This window comes from Callorhinchus milii, unplaced genomic scaffold (genome assembly GCF_018977255.1).
Source record: "Callorhinchus milii isolate IMCB2004 unplaced genomic scaffold, IMCB_Cmil_1.0 Scaffold4, whole genome shotgun sequence".
NCBI classification, from domain to species: domain Eukaryota; kingdom Metazoa; phylum Chordata; class Chondrichthyes; order Chimaeriformes; family Callorhinchidae; genus Callorhinchus; species Callorhinchus milii.
Window position 1 is genome coordinate 66641706 of NW_024704745.1, and position 16914 is coordinate 66658619.

Here is a 16914-nt window from a genome sequence, read left to right on the forward strand (position 1 = left end):
CTGCCTCACAAAGGCAAATTGAAAGTATACCTCTAGACACAGCAATTACTGTGATATTCACATCGCTGGGTCACACCAAACATACTACATGACTCAAAAATACATTTTGACACCCGGTCCCAAAATAAATACACAACTATAAGAGGAGCAACTTGAATGGAGCAAGAATACTCCAAAACACAAGTCAACAAGTAATTCAATCCTATAATCCATAGATGCCTATGCTTAACATCACAGTGTGTGAAAACCTCCATCAAAACTCCCATGGTTGTCAGATAGTTATTGTTGAAACATGTTTTAAATTATAAAAAGGTAATTAGATGGATACTTTGAAGAAGTGGAAAATCAAGCAGTATGAAGAGCCATCAGCAGTGGGATTAGATTAAGAAGCTCATGATTAGAAAAACACCAGCTAAATTTGAAGAGCCTACTAGCCTGTTTCTGTGCTACACTATTCTAAGTCTACAACACAGTGAAACCTGCTATTACATGGCCTCACTTGAAGCACTGGTGTCCCATGGACCCAAGGTAATAAAGGGTCAATTTCCAGCCCTGATAAACCATCTAAAAAATGGCTGACGTTCGCAGGAATCATTCCTAATGTCACTTTGCAAAGGAAGTGACATCAGCGCGGGGGCACGACACAAAACAAAAACGTGTAAGCAAATGTATAGATGGAGTTCTGCATATGAACATCCAACTGCGATTCAATTTTCTATTGGTTGAATGAGCTAACCATTAGTAGCTCTCAATGATGTTAGTGAAGGTCTGAGGAGGATTTTTTAAATGTAATTGTTCACAGCCTACATATTACAAATGCCACTGCAATTTCGGATTTCAAGCTATACTGAAGTTGTACGGTACAGCAGTGTGGAAGAGCACGCCACAAGATTTGATAAGCACTTGATGAAGCATCTCAATGAAACATACTGGCTGGTTCAAAGCTTAATGGAAATACCCACCAAAAAACATGAATTAAATGCTGACCTGGCAAACTGCTTACTTCACCCGTGGCTTACAGCATAAAGAGTAATCAGTTGGAGCATCTATCACAAATACAGAAATATACTCCTAGCACAGTTGAAACCCTGAAATTGTTTTTACATTGAAAATCAGCAGTTATAGTTAATATAGTAAGTTATTTCATGGAGCTCAGTGGTTAGAGCTTCGCAGGCAAAAGACCTGGGTTTGATTTCCAGCAGAGCAAAATGTTGGGCAAGTTTCCTTACTCCACACGCCTCTGTTTACCAAGCAGTAAGTAGGAACCCGATTATTAGTTGGTTGGCACATCGCTTTTCTGGGGGTAATAAATTTCTTCAAAAAAAATTATGAATTGGTCACTTCAATCCACAACTGCTTGTGTGACACTGCTGGGCACAATTGGCTGCCACATTTCGCCCACAAAATATACAGTCAATTCACTTTGCAGTATATTCTGTAAAGTGATTTGAGACGTCTCAAAGACGCGATAAAGTGCTATATCATATGCAAGGATTATTATTATTATTGTGAAATATCTGCTGCAATACAATCTGTGTTACATATGAAGGGTTTCACAGTTCACAGCCCAGAATTTATCATGCTGAGAGCACTTTCATTCTTCCACAGTGGAATGAGATTGGACCATGCAGACATTGGACCAACTATTTGCCCAAAACTCACTGGTATGAAGAATTAAAGACACATTCACCATTCACTTTTGAAAACCAAGTAAAAAAAATTAAGGATATTATTAATTTTAGTCAAAGGCAACAGATTTGAGAAATGTTGGATCATCACTGAAAGTTGTCTTCTCAAGGGTTTGATCTTATTGCATTAGACTCCCAGATGAAACATCTTCCATCTTCAGTTAACATTATGAAGGAACAGAAGATCAGGATGTTAATCAGTATTGTCGTAAGTTCTACTTTTCTCTCCTTTTTACTTACTCTAACGTGATTATTTGTGCATAACAAACCTCAGAGGGCTGTGTAAAATAACAACGTTATTTCTCAACTTCAACCGATTCTGAACTGCAGAAAAAACAAGTTTCTTTCGGTCCGCACAGAGTATTCTATTAAAGAGCTCCCATTACTTTAAGACCAAATCTATAGCAACTCATTTTGCTCTATTATCATAGTACGCACTTAGGCCTTTGTAAGACGTAAGTTAATAGGAATGTCCGTAGTGATTCAATGCTGTTTTTTTCCAGAAGTATCCATTCTCGTACGACTGCTTCCATTATGGTTGTGGCAGCTTGAAAAAGAACGTAGTCAACTTTACTGGTTTCTGCAAAGAAAACAAACATCACAAAATATTTCAGACTATTTTTTCCTTTACTCATTAAATACAACAATAGAAAACAAAAAGAGTCAGTAGATTCTGCTCAAAACTGAGGTATATTTAGCACTTGATAATCCATCTCAATATCTAACTAAAAGTCTATAAATAGATGCAACGTGGCATTGAAATATTATTGTGGAGCCTCATTATATATGATCCACAAAACCTCAAACCGTGTTATAAAGATAGCCAGTTCACTGCTTAAAAATACATTTCCTAGAGTATAATATCGAAGACATTTTTAGTTACGTTAGTAAGAAAATGGACTCTTAATTCCAGGACAACACTTATTCCTCACAGATTGTTCAGATACTAAATCTGATATAGGCCCCTCAATACCTCCTCAAAATGTTATCCTAAATTCAGAGTAACTCTTATAGCAGTGTGAGTTTCCTATTTTCTACACAGCAATGATTCCCATATCATCACTGAGAGTGATGGACCCAAAAGAAAAAAAGGGGAATCATCATTTATCTGCCTACCATTGCACTGCTCCTAACAGTGTACTTAAGCAGTTGACATAGTATTATTCAGCACGAGAGGAGAACTGGAAATATGACTCCTTACCATCCTCTCACTTACTACTGGCAAAGGGTGAATTTTAAAAACAAAGATGTTATACTCTCAGAAAAGATTACCAATGAAGGAAGAGGAATATTATTTCTTGATCTTTGAAAAAAATGTTTCACTATTCAATGTTAACAGGGATAAATCCTGTTTAATTGTCAGTGTTGATCTGGAGATTTCAGAAAATTTCTCACATACCCAGGCAATTAGCTGAGTATTCAAGAACTACCCGCTGCCAAAACTTTCTCATCTAGAAACCCGTCTTAAAGACCATAAGCACATAGAATGTCGCCACACATAAAAACTGGGCAGGTTACCTAATATGTGTTTGCACACCGCAAACGGTGATTTGGATTTTCTAAATGACAGGAATATGTGTTCTGCATGTTGACGCTGTTCATGGCTAACCATGGATGGGGGGGCCTATGAAGAGGAAGGAAAAAAAGTTATTCGACACTCTTATTTCATCATTCAACATTACACGCAAACTACCATCTTATTGCTTTACAATACATATGTGGATCAGGGAAAATCTACATTCATGGTAAACTCTAAACTCAGGAAACGCTAGTTTTAAAATTTTGCTTTTAGTCAGCCAGCCCAGTTCAACATTTCTACAGCAGTTCTTCACAAAGCTTAAGTCATTTGTCCCAAGGCCTCAAAATCACATGCGCTAAAATTACACTATAATAAAGAACTTCTACATTTTGGACCCATTTTTAGTACAGAAAATTCTAATACAAAGATTTTAAGAACTCAGCTGCCAAATCCCTTCTGTTAAGATGTTCACCAATTTAAATCCTAATACGATAATCTTTGAATTTGATATAGCTCCTTATCAAAACATCACAAAACATTCCACAAGGTTTTACTGTAGAGTGAGTAGTGTATCTGAAGGTGAATTAGGATACCAATTCACATAGCAATTCACATAATCAACAAATAGTGAGGCAGCGAATGACTTATTATTATTAATAATATTATTAATGCATTATTAGTGCTTGTGGGACACTGCTGTGCGCAATTGGCTGCCACGTTTCGCCCACAAATATATGGTCAATTTACTTTACAGCATATTCTGTGAAGCTCTTTGAGACTTCTAGAAGACGTGAAAAGCGCTATATCAAATGCAAGGATTATTATTATTAAAATCACGCAAAAAAGGTCAGTTGACAGCTCCCTCTGTAGTTGAAACTCAGTATTACCGCCACATGTTGTACATACTGTATTACTGGTATAATCAAAGTAACACAACAAAGCAACTGCATTTTAACCTGCAACAAGGATTGCTCCATTTTATCTTCAAGGTGTTTTGGAAATTGAAAGCACCAACAGTTCTAATTTTAATACTAGCTGGGTTATTCCCATGTGCATTAGAGGAAAATTATTCTTGGTACTGTAGTTCTTATATGCAGTATTTATGTAGTTCTTATGAATTTCTTACAGTGTAGTACCTCCCCCTGACTCAGGGCTGTGAGGAAGTACGAGGGAGGTACATGCTCCGCCAATGTCGAGGTGAGATGAGGGGCGCTAAATAAATGCAAGTTGTTGTCATTGATGTTCTTTTAAAAATCAATTATAAGTTGAAGACAATTCCCTGATGTTCTAAATATTGCTCAAAGTAACAGGATGTGAACGTGAGCTCATCTATTCCCCAAGGACTCGAGGTCCACACCTGAACTGTGCTACTAAGTCAAGCAGAAGCCGCACAGCAGATGAACGAGCAACACAAAGTGTTTATTCCGTAATTTGTTAGAGTGATTGAATTAAAGGCAGAAATGAGAGAGAGAGAAAGAAAGTTAGACTAAAAGAGAATGAGAGAGAGAATAAAGATATTTTTGTTGACACTTTGGGTAGCTAAATGCTCATGAGCAGAGGCGATGGCAACATAGGTAGGAACGTATGAGATTTGCTACCTAAATAAAGATAGCAAAACTGAAAAAAAGATCAGGAGCGGAGTCTCTTGCTAGATGTGGTGTCCTGTAGCTCAGTGGTTAGAGCACTCGCCTTGCAAGCAAGAGACTTGGGTTTGATTCCCGGCAGGGCGAAACCTTGGGCAAGTTTCCTTCCGCCACATGCCTGATAATAATCCCTCAAGAAAAAACAATAAAATTGGTCACTTAAAACCACGACTGTTTGTGGGACACTGCTGTGTGCAATTGGCTGCAGCGTTTCGCCCACAAATAATACAGTCAATTCACTTTACAGTATATTCTGTGAAGCACTTTGAGACATCTAGAAAATGTGAAAAGAGCTATATCAAATGCAAAGATTATTATTATTAAGTCACTTTCCCAGCTCTGCTACCATCATTTCTGGTAAACATAGGTAAATCATCCATACAAATAAAGCTAATATTTGTTTAGCCTCAAACATCTGGCCTCTAAACATTAGTTATTGGAAGATTTTGGCAGCACGTGCATAAACTTGTAAAATGCAGTGCACAAACTTGACATGGACCAATTGCTAACTCTTTGCATATGCACACAGCAAGATTTCAGGCTCACAGGAGATCAGTATTTTACTAGTACATTCCAACATTAGACAGTACTGAAAAAATCAGAAAATTGTTAACAGGATGCCTCCCACGAAAGAGTTGTACTTTCTGCAAGCCATTCACCTCAATCTTGTCAGAAGCATTCAAGGTTTAAAACCAAATAACCAAAAGTAACTTATGACAAATAATAATAATAATAATCCTTGCATTTGATATAGCGCTTTTCATGTCAGGAGGACATCCCAAAGCGCTTCACAGAACACACTGTAAAGTGAATTGACTGTATATTTGTGGGCGAACGCGGCAGCCAATTGCGCACAGCAATGTCCCACAAACAGTCGTAGAATGAAAATGACCAATTTATTATTGTTTTTGGTTTTGGAGGGATTATTATTAGGCTCTGTGTGGAGTAAGGAAACTTGCCCAAGGTTTCGCCCTCTGCCTGGAATTGAACTCAGGTCTCTCGCTTGCAAAGCGAGTGCTCTAACCACTGAGCTACAGGACTCCACAAAGAAGACAGAAAAATGCTCAACTTCGATAGTGAGTTTTGCCCTTTAAGAATTAGGCGCGTTTGTGTTATTTATGCTCTTAAGGCAGCCGTTTCAATTCAAGATCCTCACCCTCACCTACAAGGCCATTCACGGCATTGCTCCCTCCTACCTCTCCGACCTACTATCCCCCTACCTACCTGCCCGTACCCTCCGTTCCTCTGGCTCCGGTCTGCTCCACATCCCCCGCCCCAACCGCCCTACCATCGGTGGCCGGGCCTTCAGCCTCTCAGCCCCGAGGCTCTGGAACTCTATCCCCCAGTGCCTTCGCCGCCTCCTCCCTTTCCTCCTTCAAGGCCGGTCTCAAGACCTTTCTCTTTGACCGAGCCTTCAGCTCCCCTCTCGACTCTCTACCCCCTCCTCGCTCCCTCCCTTCCCTCCCCTCACCCTGACCATTTCCCCCCTGCTCGGGTCCTGACCCAACTGTACAGCGCCTTAGGACGTCCTCCCGACGTGAAAGGCGCTCAATAAATGGAATCTTGTTGTTGTTGTTTCAAAGTATTTAAAAGTTATGCTAGTAATGGTTTCTATCTCACTCAGCACTGGAAATAAAACAAGTCGGATGAGAACCTTTGGCAATTTAAAGCTTTTATGTAGTAAAGCACTTTCCATAAAAAAATTATTTTCTCCTTTTGTGATGTCCTTGCATTAACTTTTGCCAGGAGATAGGAGGACATGGGTGACTCGCTCACAGATCTGCTGCTCTATAATCATCTGGTATAAGGTGTGTGAGAGAAATTTTCCCTATTGGATAGTAAGACTTGAGGCCTGAAATTCCATCTACTCTTAGCCTACAAGACTATTTGCTCTTCAGTTAAGTGAAATGTTTCCTCACACCAGGACAGCAAGCTATAACTTACATTCCTCATTCATTTTCATGGATTTACCTTAGGCGAGTTTCCTTATTCCACACACCTCCGTTTACCTAGCAGTAAGCAGGAACGTGGTTGTTAGTCGATTGGTGAATTGCTTTCCGGGGGGAATAATCCCTTCAAAAAAAAATTTAGTCACTCAATTCACGACTGTTTGTGGGACACTGCTGTGCACAATTGGCTGCCGAGTTTCACCCACAAAATACAGTCATGAGATTTTACAGTGGTATTCTGTGAAGCGCTTTGAAACGTCTCAACGAGATGATAAGGCTCTATATCAAATGAAAAGATTATTATTGTTATTATGGATTACTGAAATCCAAAGCTGAGGTGCAGTAGTGCAAGCCCAGAAGTCCAACTCCCTTGCTCCATCATACTGTACAGGTTTTACTAAACAGCCCTACTTTGAATTTGAACCGACTGAGCTCTGATACCACACCATTGCTAATCACGTAAACAACAAATCCACCCGCATGGTAAAGTAGATTAAATTGTGTTATGTGTCACGGATGAGTGCTGGGACAATGAATAACTGCCAATCTTTGAAATCTCAACATTTAAACGACTGAAAACTGCCTTCTAAGTAAGTGCAGAAAAGAATCAACAACGCTGTTATATTCAACCAATTAATGTTAGGGGCACCATCTTATGCCCAAAGTAGGACTTAAAGGGACAGTTGGGGGTGGGGAGGGGGTGTCAAACAGGACACTGAGATTCCACATGAGCTCGGTGAAATAGAGTGTGCGTCCATGTAGATCAATGTGGTCAGCGCCTGAGGTGAGAAAGTGCTGATGGGAGTCAAGTAGGTCTTGCTGACATTTAGATGAGGAAAGTTAGATATCAAGTCTTGGATGAATTCTGACAAGCAACCAGTCAGAACATCAGTGGCAGGGTCGTGCGAGGAGGAACACAACAACAACAAGATTACATTTGTATAGCGCCTTTCACGTCGGGAGGATGACCCAAAGCGCTGAAAAAAAGGTGCAATATTTTTAAAAAGCTTTCTTCACACAATCAGTTGAAATTTTAATTGAAAATGACAGAAGCTTCAACAAAATCATCAAGCTCAAAATACATTTGGCCAATCCACTATGATTTACACAGGACTAGCTATAATGTATAAAGTTCTGTCTACAAAATACAGTCAATCCACTTTTCAATGTACAGTATGCTGTGAAGCACTTTGAGACATCTCACCGACATGATAAAGGCACTGTATCAAATGCAAGGATTATAATTATGATAAGTATGCTGAAACAAAGTTTGGGCATACTTTTCATAATGATAATTGTTTTGAGTAGCAGCCTAGACTGAGTGCCAATATAGGATTTTAACCCACAACCTTCAGATTTAGAGCTAAGAGTGTTACCAACAGAGCCAGGCTTATATCAGTAGCTTAATGACCATGAGCTCACTGGGTCAAATCTGTGCTGAATTTGCTGGTCTCAGTTGGCATAGTACAGGAAGGCTAAACTGTCCTCAGCCTTCCCAGGGTTAGTGAGGGGAAAACCAGCCAAGATTCCTGCTCCTGGTCCCTATTCAACAACCTCTATTGATTGGGTGCATCTGTGGCAGCCAGTTGGGGAGGTTTCATGTCCACCATGGCGCCTATCCTTAACTTTGGGCAAGTTTCCTTACTCCATGCACCTCTGTTTACCTAGCAATAAGAAGGAACCCAGTTGTTAGTCGATTAGCGGATCGCAGCCACAGGGGTAAAATTCTCTCCAAAAAAAATAAATAATAAATTGGTCACTCAATCCATGACTGTTTGTGGGACACTGCTGTGTGCAATTGACTGCTGCATTTCGCCCACAAAATATACAGTCACTACACTTTACAGTATATTCTGTGAAGCACTTTGAGATGTCTCGAAGACGTGATAAGGCGTATCAAATCAAGGATTATTATTGTAAGTACAGATATCGGGTTCTTTACTGTATAACAAAACCTAACTACATTGTCACAGAAAAGCAATAGTTTGCATTGCCCTGGTCTCATATTTGTACAAATCTAATGGCCAGAAAAGTAATATTTATAATCATACACAGTAGTGTCTTATTTTAAACCATTAGAACGCTGTGTGAGCATTATTCCTTATAAATAGAGGGACTCTGCTCATTTACTGTAAACACGCTTTTACCTCCAGCAACAGTAGAGCACACTTTCTAAACACTGTATTGAATTGTTTCTTACCCAATAAATAGTTAGGCAGCCTTTTTTTTTTCCCCTCTGGAGAGCATAAGCAGCCAGAAAGTACAAGCTACAAGTACGACAATATAACAGGCTTCATTTCACAAATTAATAAGTTAACTTAAAAGAAAATTACATGCCAGGCAGCCAAGCAGTTACAACACTGTAGCACCATTAGACTGGACACAGAATCCCCCACTATGCTTCTGGAGAGTAATCCTGTTTTACCATTCATACAGTTGCTTCCCTTAACTATCACAAATGTCCTCCCCTCTTCTAAGTGACTATTCATGCTAAGTGCATTTCTATTAACTTGCTTATACATACATGAGCTTAAGGCAGCACACAATGACAAGCAATTTCATAATGGGAGGTTGGGGGAAGGGGGGCGCATTCTTCAAAGCCAAGTCCATAGCCTAACCTATTCTCAATTAACACCCACATGAACACAACTTTCCAACAGAACTGTTGAGCAATCACAAGCTAATGTTTTTCTCATCCCTGGCACAGAATCACCGAAGGTAATTGCAGCAACCCTGCTCGGGGCCCAGTTGAAATCATCCGACTTGAGAGACTGGAAATTGAACTCGAGGCGTTGGTGAAGAAAAGCTACAGTTTGTGAAACTATCGTTTTTCTAGTTCAAGTCAGTTGCTTGAATCATGAAGAAAAATAGACATAGCTAAACAATGAACGTTTCCAATTTTATTCTTCACTTCTGGTTTAATTTAGAAGATAGGGAGCAGAAGTAGAGCACCAGTAAGTGGAAAAAACATGCAAGGTTGAACTAGCAGCTGCTGCTCAAGCTCCATACCTCCAAATGGTGGAACCATCGCTCAGTGGTGGTGATGTGCATCCAAGCTGTGGGCAGGATGATGGTGGCAATGCTCTCATACATTTCATGCTGAGCTGTCATGCTCCCTAGGATGTTCGCAGGGAATTCCTGACATCTATCATCCACCCAACACCTTGGGATGTCCTCCCGACGTGAAAGGCGCTATACAAATGTAACTTTGTTGTTGGGGTCTCAAACCTGCACTTGTCAGATGTCAAGTGACTAATTAGTGGGGCCAGGGCGGGGAGGGGGTGGTGTGGGGAAGGAGTGAGGTTGGTAAATGGGATTTCCTTGCAGTGTGTATTAGATACCTGGCTGACCAAAAAAGACAAGCAGGAGAAATTAGGGCATGGTTCACCTTTTTTTGGTCAATTGGGAGTCTGATATGCAGAAACCCTTCACCAAGAGTATTCAAATCAGACAAGAGTTCCACGCTTACTACCTACACATGAAAATTTCCCTGTGTCTGGGATGGAATGGACACTCACACTGGAGGGACGCACCCTGTTTACCTAACCCCAGAGAATATTAGGTGCAGGTTGGCAAGAGTCGATACTTGGGTAACCCAGAGTGTGCATTGGGGTATTGCTAGAGATTAACCAGCTAAAATTGCATAGCTTGCCACTGAAAGTATTATCTAGCAAACTTCCCACTGCTCGTTCAGCTATGACCACCCTAACAGTTAGATTTTTTTCTTGCAGGGATAACAAGATGAGTGGGAAGAATCCTGCCCCCAAGTCTGCCCCTCCAAATCCTGCCAGCAAGCCATTTTTAGCCGATCTGTTATCAGCAATACCGTGGAGTACTATGGACCTGCCTCCCTCAGGAAACAGACTACTGAGCCTTAGCACAGAGGAATGAGTTGATTCCAACTTTTCATTGCCGTCACCTTGGAGCCGGTGAGGAAGAGGGAAAAAGTATGCTTGCATGTTAAAACCATTTCTAAAGTAACTAAAACATAATTATAGGTGGATGACAATTGGCATACACCCAATGATGTTCTGCTTCACCAACAGCAGGAGAACTTTCAGCCACTTCCTTGGCCTCTGAAACTTTTACCAAATCTATCGGCCTCACCCCCTTCCTCATGACTTCTAAAACGCATCTGAAAACTCCTCTTTGGTTGTGCTTTCAGCCATCTCCCACCCCCTATCTGTCCCATCTCAGGGTACCGATCAATTTTTTAATGAGCTTTGAGACATTCTCCCCACATGAAAGGCCCTATATAAGCCAAAAACAATCCTGCTGCTAATCTTTTCTAAAATCCACATAAAACCTATTCCTTATTAAATTAATTATTTCCCAGAGGTTTTTCAAAGCTTTAAACTATTTTCCTGACCTTTAATATTCATTGCTGGTTGATTGACAAGAAATGAAAACTAAATCCGCAAATCTTTCCTTAATGAATAAAATTGCTTCCAAATTAATGGAAAGATGGGAAGGAAGTTAAGAAGTTCCAATGACTTAACTTTTTTGCAATTTTGAATATTTCACAATAAGTCACATCTTGTAGCGTATGTTTATAATATACAAATATACAATTTCCAGCCAATCTTCAGTTTCTGGCTCAATAGGAAAATTAAGATTTCTCAGATTATTTTAATCTCACATAAGAATTTACATTTAGTAATCAGCTAACGGACTCAATAATTTTATAAGAAATGTAGCCAGTTGATACTGTCCATGCAATGTAACTGCCTCTATACCAGGTACATAGCAGCAGCAGGTATTTTTCATTATACACATGTTTTTCCTGGCAGGAGACAACCTAAATAGTTAGCAAGAAAAAAAAGACCAAAGCAAAGTTGCATAATGCCTAAACAACACTTGCATCTGACATCGCCTTTCACGCTAAGGGGGCGTACAAGACTTCCAATTTTACATTTGTAATATATGTTACATTTTAAGAAAATTGTTTTGAAGTCTTCTGTTAATTTTGTTAAGACGTCTGTTAATTTCATGGTCTGTTGTAATCAGCTGCTCGAGCAAATTTGGCAAGGCCAAAATCTTAGGAATTATAGATTCCACTTGCAGGAACTTTTGAAATACCATTGAAAGTTCTCATGGTACAGATGTGAACAGTTTAGGTTATTTGAAATAAAGATCAAAACATTGTGTATAGTTCACCATATATGAAGATAGGCAGACTTGTAGCAAAAGACTGGGAGTTCAAGACCATTACTAGAAATTTGTGTTCATTCCACGATGAAAATACTCAACTACTCACTAAGGTAAAAGCTCATGAAAAGTGCTGGGTAAATACAATCCAGTGTAATCCAAACAGACACTCTAAAGACACAGTGTACAATTTGAGATTTCAACACTACTGTTTAATGTAGAATACACTGTCTAACTGAAATTAGTAGCTCCAATACCCCATATTGTGGAGTCCTGTAATTCAGTGGTTAGAGCACTCGTTTTGCAAGCGAGACACTTGGGTTCAATTCCAGGCAGGGCGAAACCTTGGGTAAGTTTCCTTACTCCACACGCCTAATAATAATCCCTCCAAAGAACAATAATAAATTGGTCATTTTCAATCCATGACTGTTTGTGGGACATTGCTGTGCGCAATTGGCTGCCGCGTTCGCCTACAAATATACAGTCAATTCACTTTACAGTATATTCTGTGAAGCGCTTTGGGACGACCTCCCGACGTGAAAAGCGCTATATCAAATGCAAGGATTATTATTATTATTATTATTATTATTATTATTATTATAGTCAGTTGACTAGAAATTTTAGAGTGAAATTAAGGTCTGAAAACAATCCACCACTTCATTTTAAAGGGAATTGTTCACTACTTTTTTACGTATTTACCCAAGGTTCCCAAAGCATTGTTACATAAAGTACAAACACCACAATTAAATTTTTTTTGAATTTTCAAGGAAAGTAGGAAGCTTTATGGAAGATTCAATCAGTGTCAACAGATTCAGTTTCTTTGCACACCTACCACCGCCACCTTTTATCTCCCCTTCCCCTCCAAAAGTCATTATAACCTTTTTCCCGGTCTGTTGGGAAAATAATAAGTTATCCTTGCATTTGATTTAGAACCTTATCACGTTATTGGGATAAGGTGCTATAAGGTGTAAAGTGCTTCACAGAATATACTGTAAAGTGAATTGACTGTATATTATAGTTCCACTGTAGAAGGCAAACATCCCTATCTCTGCTCTGGCTACTATCCAGTTTCACCCCAACCTCAAATCCTATCAATCCCAGCCATTCGCTTCACTCAGCAAGCATTGGCCTGCTTCATGTCCCTAGCTCTTCCCACCCCTACCATTGGCTGGGGGGGGGGGGGTTCAAACTTTCTGCCCCCACTCTCTGGATCTCCACCCTGGAGTCCCTCGGACTTGCTCTCTCCCCACCTTGTTCCAAGATTTGGCTAAAGATCTACCTCAATGACTGTGTTTAAGGTCATCTGAAAAAAAAACGCGCCTTCAAATCAAGCTGCTGAATCAAGGCACAAGGGCAGTGGTAGGGGAAGAAGACGATGTAAAAAATTATTATTTATTTTCTGGTTTGCAGCCGCAATCCTCCACAAAAGAATTCATGATCTCAGCAGTTCTATCATTGGTAGATGTCAAGGGAAAGCTGGGGGGAAGAGGGGAAATAGGAGTGTCCCAACATTCAAGAGGTCAAAACAGTTGACCACATAACTTAAAAAGGAAATCCACCGCCAATTTCAAATATCCCCTTAGGGAGAAAAGGAGAAAAATTCCTTTTTCTGTGAAAAAGTGATATAAAAAACACACCAAGAAATTATGGAATTTCACTGCTAAGATAGCACAAATGTTTACAAAAATCAATTATAATGGAGATAGTCTGATCCAACCAAGGTCACACAATAGCACAAGCTTACAAAAACCCATGGGAGGGTCTGTTACTAGAATCGAGAACACAAACGCTCGATCATCTGCAGTCTGTAGCTGTGGAAATCAGTTTGGTAGCCTGTATGGAAACAGAGTGCCTTGATACATTCAAAGCATGATTGGTTATTTGCAGGATAAACCTGCCAACCAACATACCAACAACACAATTGCTTCCCCATGATGTGATTGTGAGCACATAATAATAATAATAATCCTTGCAATTTGATATAACGCTTTTCACGTCTTCTAGATGTCTCAAAGCACGTCACAGAATTGGCTGTATATTTGTGGGAGAAACATGGCAGCCAATTGTGCACAGCAGTGTCCCACAAACAGTCATGGATTGAGTGACCAAATTATTATTTTTTTTTCTTGAGGGATTATTATCAGGCATGTGGAGTAAGGAAACTTCCCCAAGGTTTTGCCCTGCCGGGAATCGACACAGCATATAGCAAATCCACATAGCACATCTCAAAGTTGCAATTCAAGACACAAGATCTGCTTGTTGACTAGTGATGCAAGATTTAAATCTTCTGAAATGTGATCAGAAAAAAATTATTTTGATATGAAAAGATTTGATTTTTATCTAACCTATTAAACAAATACTTATCAGATTACATGAACAATTTACAACTCAAACTTCAGCAACTTCAGTTAGTTCAACAAATAATCTAATATTCCTTATATTTCATGTCATTGAGCTCACAGCTGCATTACACTTGACTGAGAAATTTGAGATATTTCTCAAAAGCGCATCACAGGATTTACTGTAAAATTGTATTTTGTAGACAAACGTAGCAGCTAATGTGTGTATAGCAATGTCCCCCAAACAGCCATGAAATATATCAATTTTATCTGTGGATTGTTAACCAGGACACTGGGACACATCCTTCTCTTTCCAAATAACGCCATGGGATCGATATTTCATCCACCTGAATAAGCAGATGGTACCTCAGTTTAGTATCTCATTCCAACAAGGCAGCACTCCCCCAGCACTATATTGTATTAAGCTAGGCTCTGTGAGTTCAAAGTCCTAACTCGGAGCTTGAACCAACAACTTTCTGATTCGGAGGCAAGAATGCTACAAACTGAACCATCCTGATATATAAAAGTACTAAACAAATGACAAATAACCAATAACTACACTTTATAGCAATTATTTGTAAAACACCAGAGTGATAGGCACTAATCAAATGCAAGGCTATTTATTATATAGAAAATTAAGACTTCAGGAAGTTTCTGCCATAGAATTTCTTTTAGAAACTTAAACCTAACACTTGCAAGTGTGTGTGTGTGTGTGTGTGTGTGTGTGTGTGAGAAAGGCACTATAATTGTGTTTTAGTGAGTTGTTTTTTTAAATAAACTATAGGTCAACTGAATTCTGTTATCTACTGATTCTCCATCTGAAAATTTTACCTTAACAATCCATTCCCAAGCTTATGTTGCTAACAAAACCTCTGTGAAATTATAACCATCTAATTTCCCCCATACAGCCCAGCAGTACAGAGAATATTGAGCTCTCACCACACTGAGGAAATTGAGAAAGAGGATCTCTTGATGTTATTTTCCATTTTTTTCTATTCTTCAAAAGATGCTATCTGCAAACTGTCTCACAGGGACTGGCATCTCTCCAATAGTTGTCCCAAATGGCCAATCTTAATTCAATATGCGAGCCTCGGCAAGAGTTTGAACAGACTATTCAAATGGGACATCACAATCAAGCAGAATTCTTTCTCTTACCAAACTCACATCAGAATCACTGGATACAAATCAGGAACTAATTTCCTCATGGTTAACCCAGAAGCATTTATTTACAGGAAAATGCTGAGGCTCAAGCAGAGGTCAGAGGACTCGGCACAAAACAAAAAAAATCAAATCTCAGTCTTTTCTGAGCCAACCTAGACAGTGGCTCATCAACTGGTGAATTTAGACAGTGAACCATGACCATTTCTTTCTATTCCTCTTAATGCAATGTGTCCTCTTTATTTGCAACCAACTTAATTGATTTGTAAGATACAATTTTCACATAACTAAAAGCTTAAATATTTTTAAAAATAGGCTTTTTAATCCAATGATTTGCATATTTGCCCTGAGAATTTTAAGTGCATTTCTGCAATGTATTTACACATAAATACTTCCCACCTATCTGAAATTCAGATCCAAATAGGAACACCATACGATATTGATTTAATGCAAACAAGTGCTCAATTCAAGATAGGAAAATTATTAATTTCATGTTAGGAATCTCCTGACACAAATTAAAATGCACTTTGATTTTTTTTAAAAAATCTGGAAGATCAAAATACTTTCCCACCTAGCAAAAAGGTTTCCATTTGCAGATTTAAAAAAATAGAAACTTAGTCGCTGCCCAAATTCCCTTCAGTACTCAAATTTGGTAGCTGGCCAAATATATTTGTAGCCAGCGTTATAAGATAATAAAAGAGCCCATTCAGTCATTCTGCTCCATTCTTCCTGGATGGAAACTATGACTTTTTCCAGCACATTTTTACCATTTTTTTAATATTCTGCCATGGTTAAACTGAAGTACAAATTCACAAGAGGTTAACTTTTAAAATTTGGCTAGACAACAAAAACAACATTATATTTGTAAAGAGCCTTTCACGTCAGGAGGACGGCCAAGGTGCTGGACAGACTGAGTTACGGATCCGAGCTCGGGGTCAGGGTTGGGGAGGGTGGAGGGCGGGGGGGGGGAAGCAGGGAGATCGAAAGCACGGTCAAAGAGGAGGGTCTTGAGATGGTTCGTGAAGGTGGCAAGGGAGGGTGCGAGGCGGACTGCAGGATGGAGTTCCAGTGGGTGGAGGCAGAGTGGCGGAAGGCCCGCCTGGCAATAGTGGGTCGAGCGAGGCTGGGGACATGAAGCAGGCTGGAGCTCGCTGAGCGGAGGGAGCGAGCAGGATGGTAGGGGTAAGGAGGTCACAGAGGTAGGGGGTAAGCAAGGCCGAGGAGAGCCCTGAAGGTGAGGACCAGGATCTTGAACACTATCCTCTGTGTGATGGGAAACCAGTGGGGTTGATAGGGTTGCGGTGCCTTGTGCGGGAGAGAACACGGGCTGCAGAGTTCTGGATGATCTGCAGCCTGTGGAGGGAGGAGTTGGGGAGGCCGACAAGCAATGAGTTTGCATAGTCGAGCCTCGATGTAATGAAAGCATGTTTCGGTGGCCTGCAGTGTGAGACAGTGTCAGAGCCGGGCAAC

The 16914-nt window shown here is 39.9% G+C and overlaps 1 protein-coding gene across 1 annotated transcript in view; it reads right to left on the minus strand.

Annotated features, from left to right (window-relative positions):
* Positions 1-16914, minus strand: part of xpo4 (exportin 4) — a 75680-nt gene that overhangs the window by 43184 nt on the left and 15582 nt on the right. The window contains exons 2-3 of the mRNA XM_042334188.1: positions 3207-3312; positions 2127-2268 (exon numbers count right to left, since the gene is read on the minus strand). Of these exons, the coding sequence (XP_042190122.1) occupies positions 2127-2268; positions 3207-3312 (248 nt within the window). The remainder of the gene's footprint in view (positions 1-2126; positions 2269-3206; positions 3313-16914) is intronic.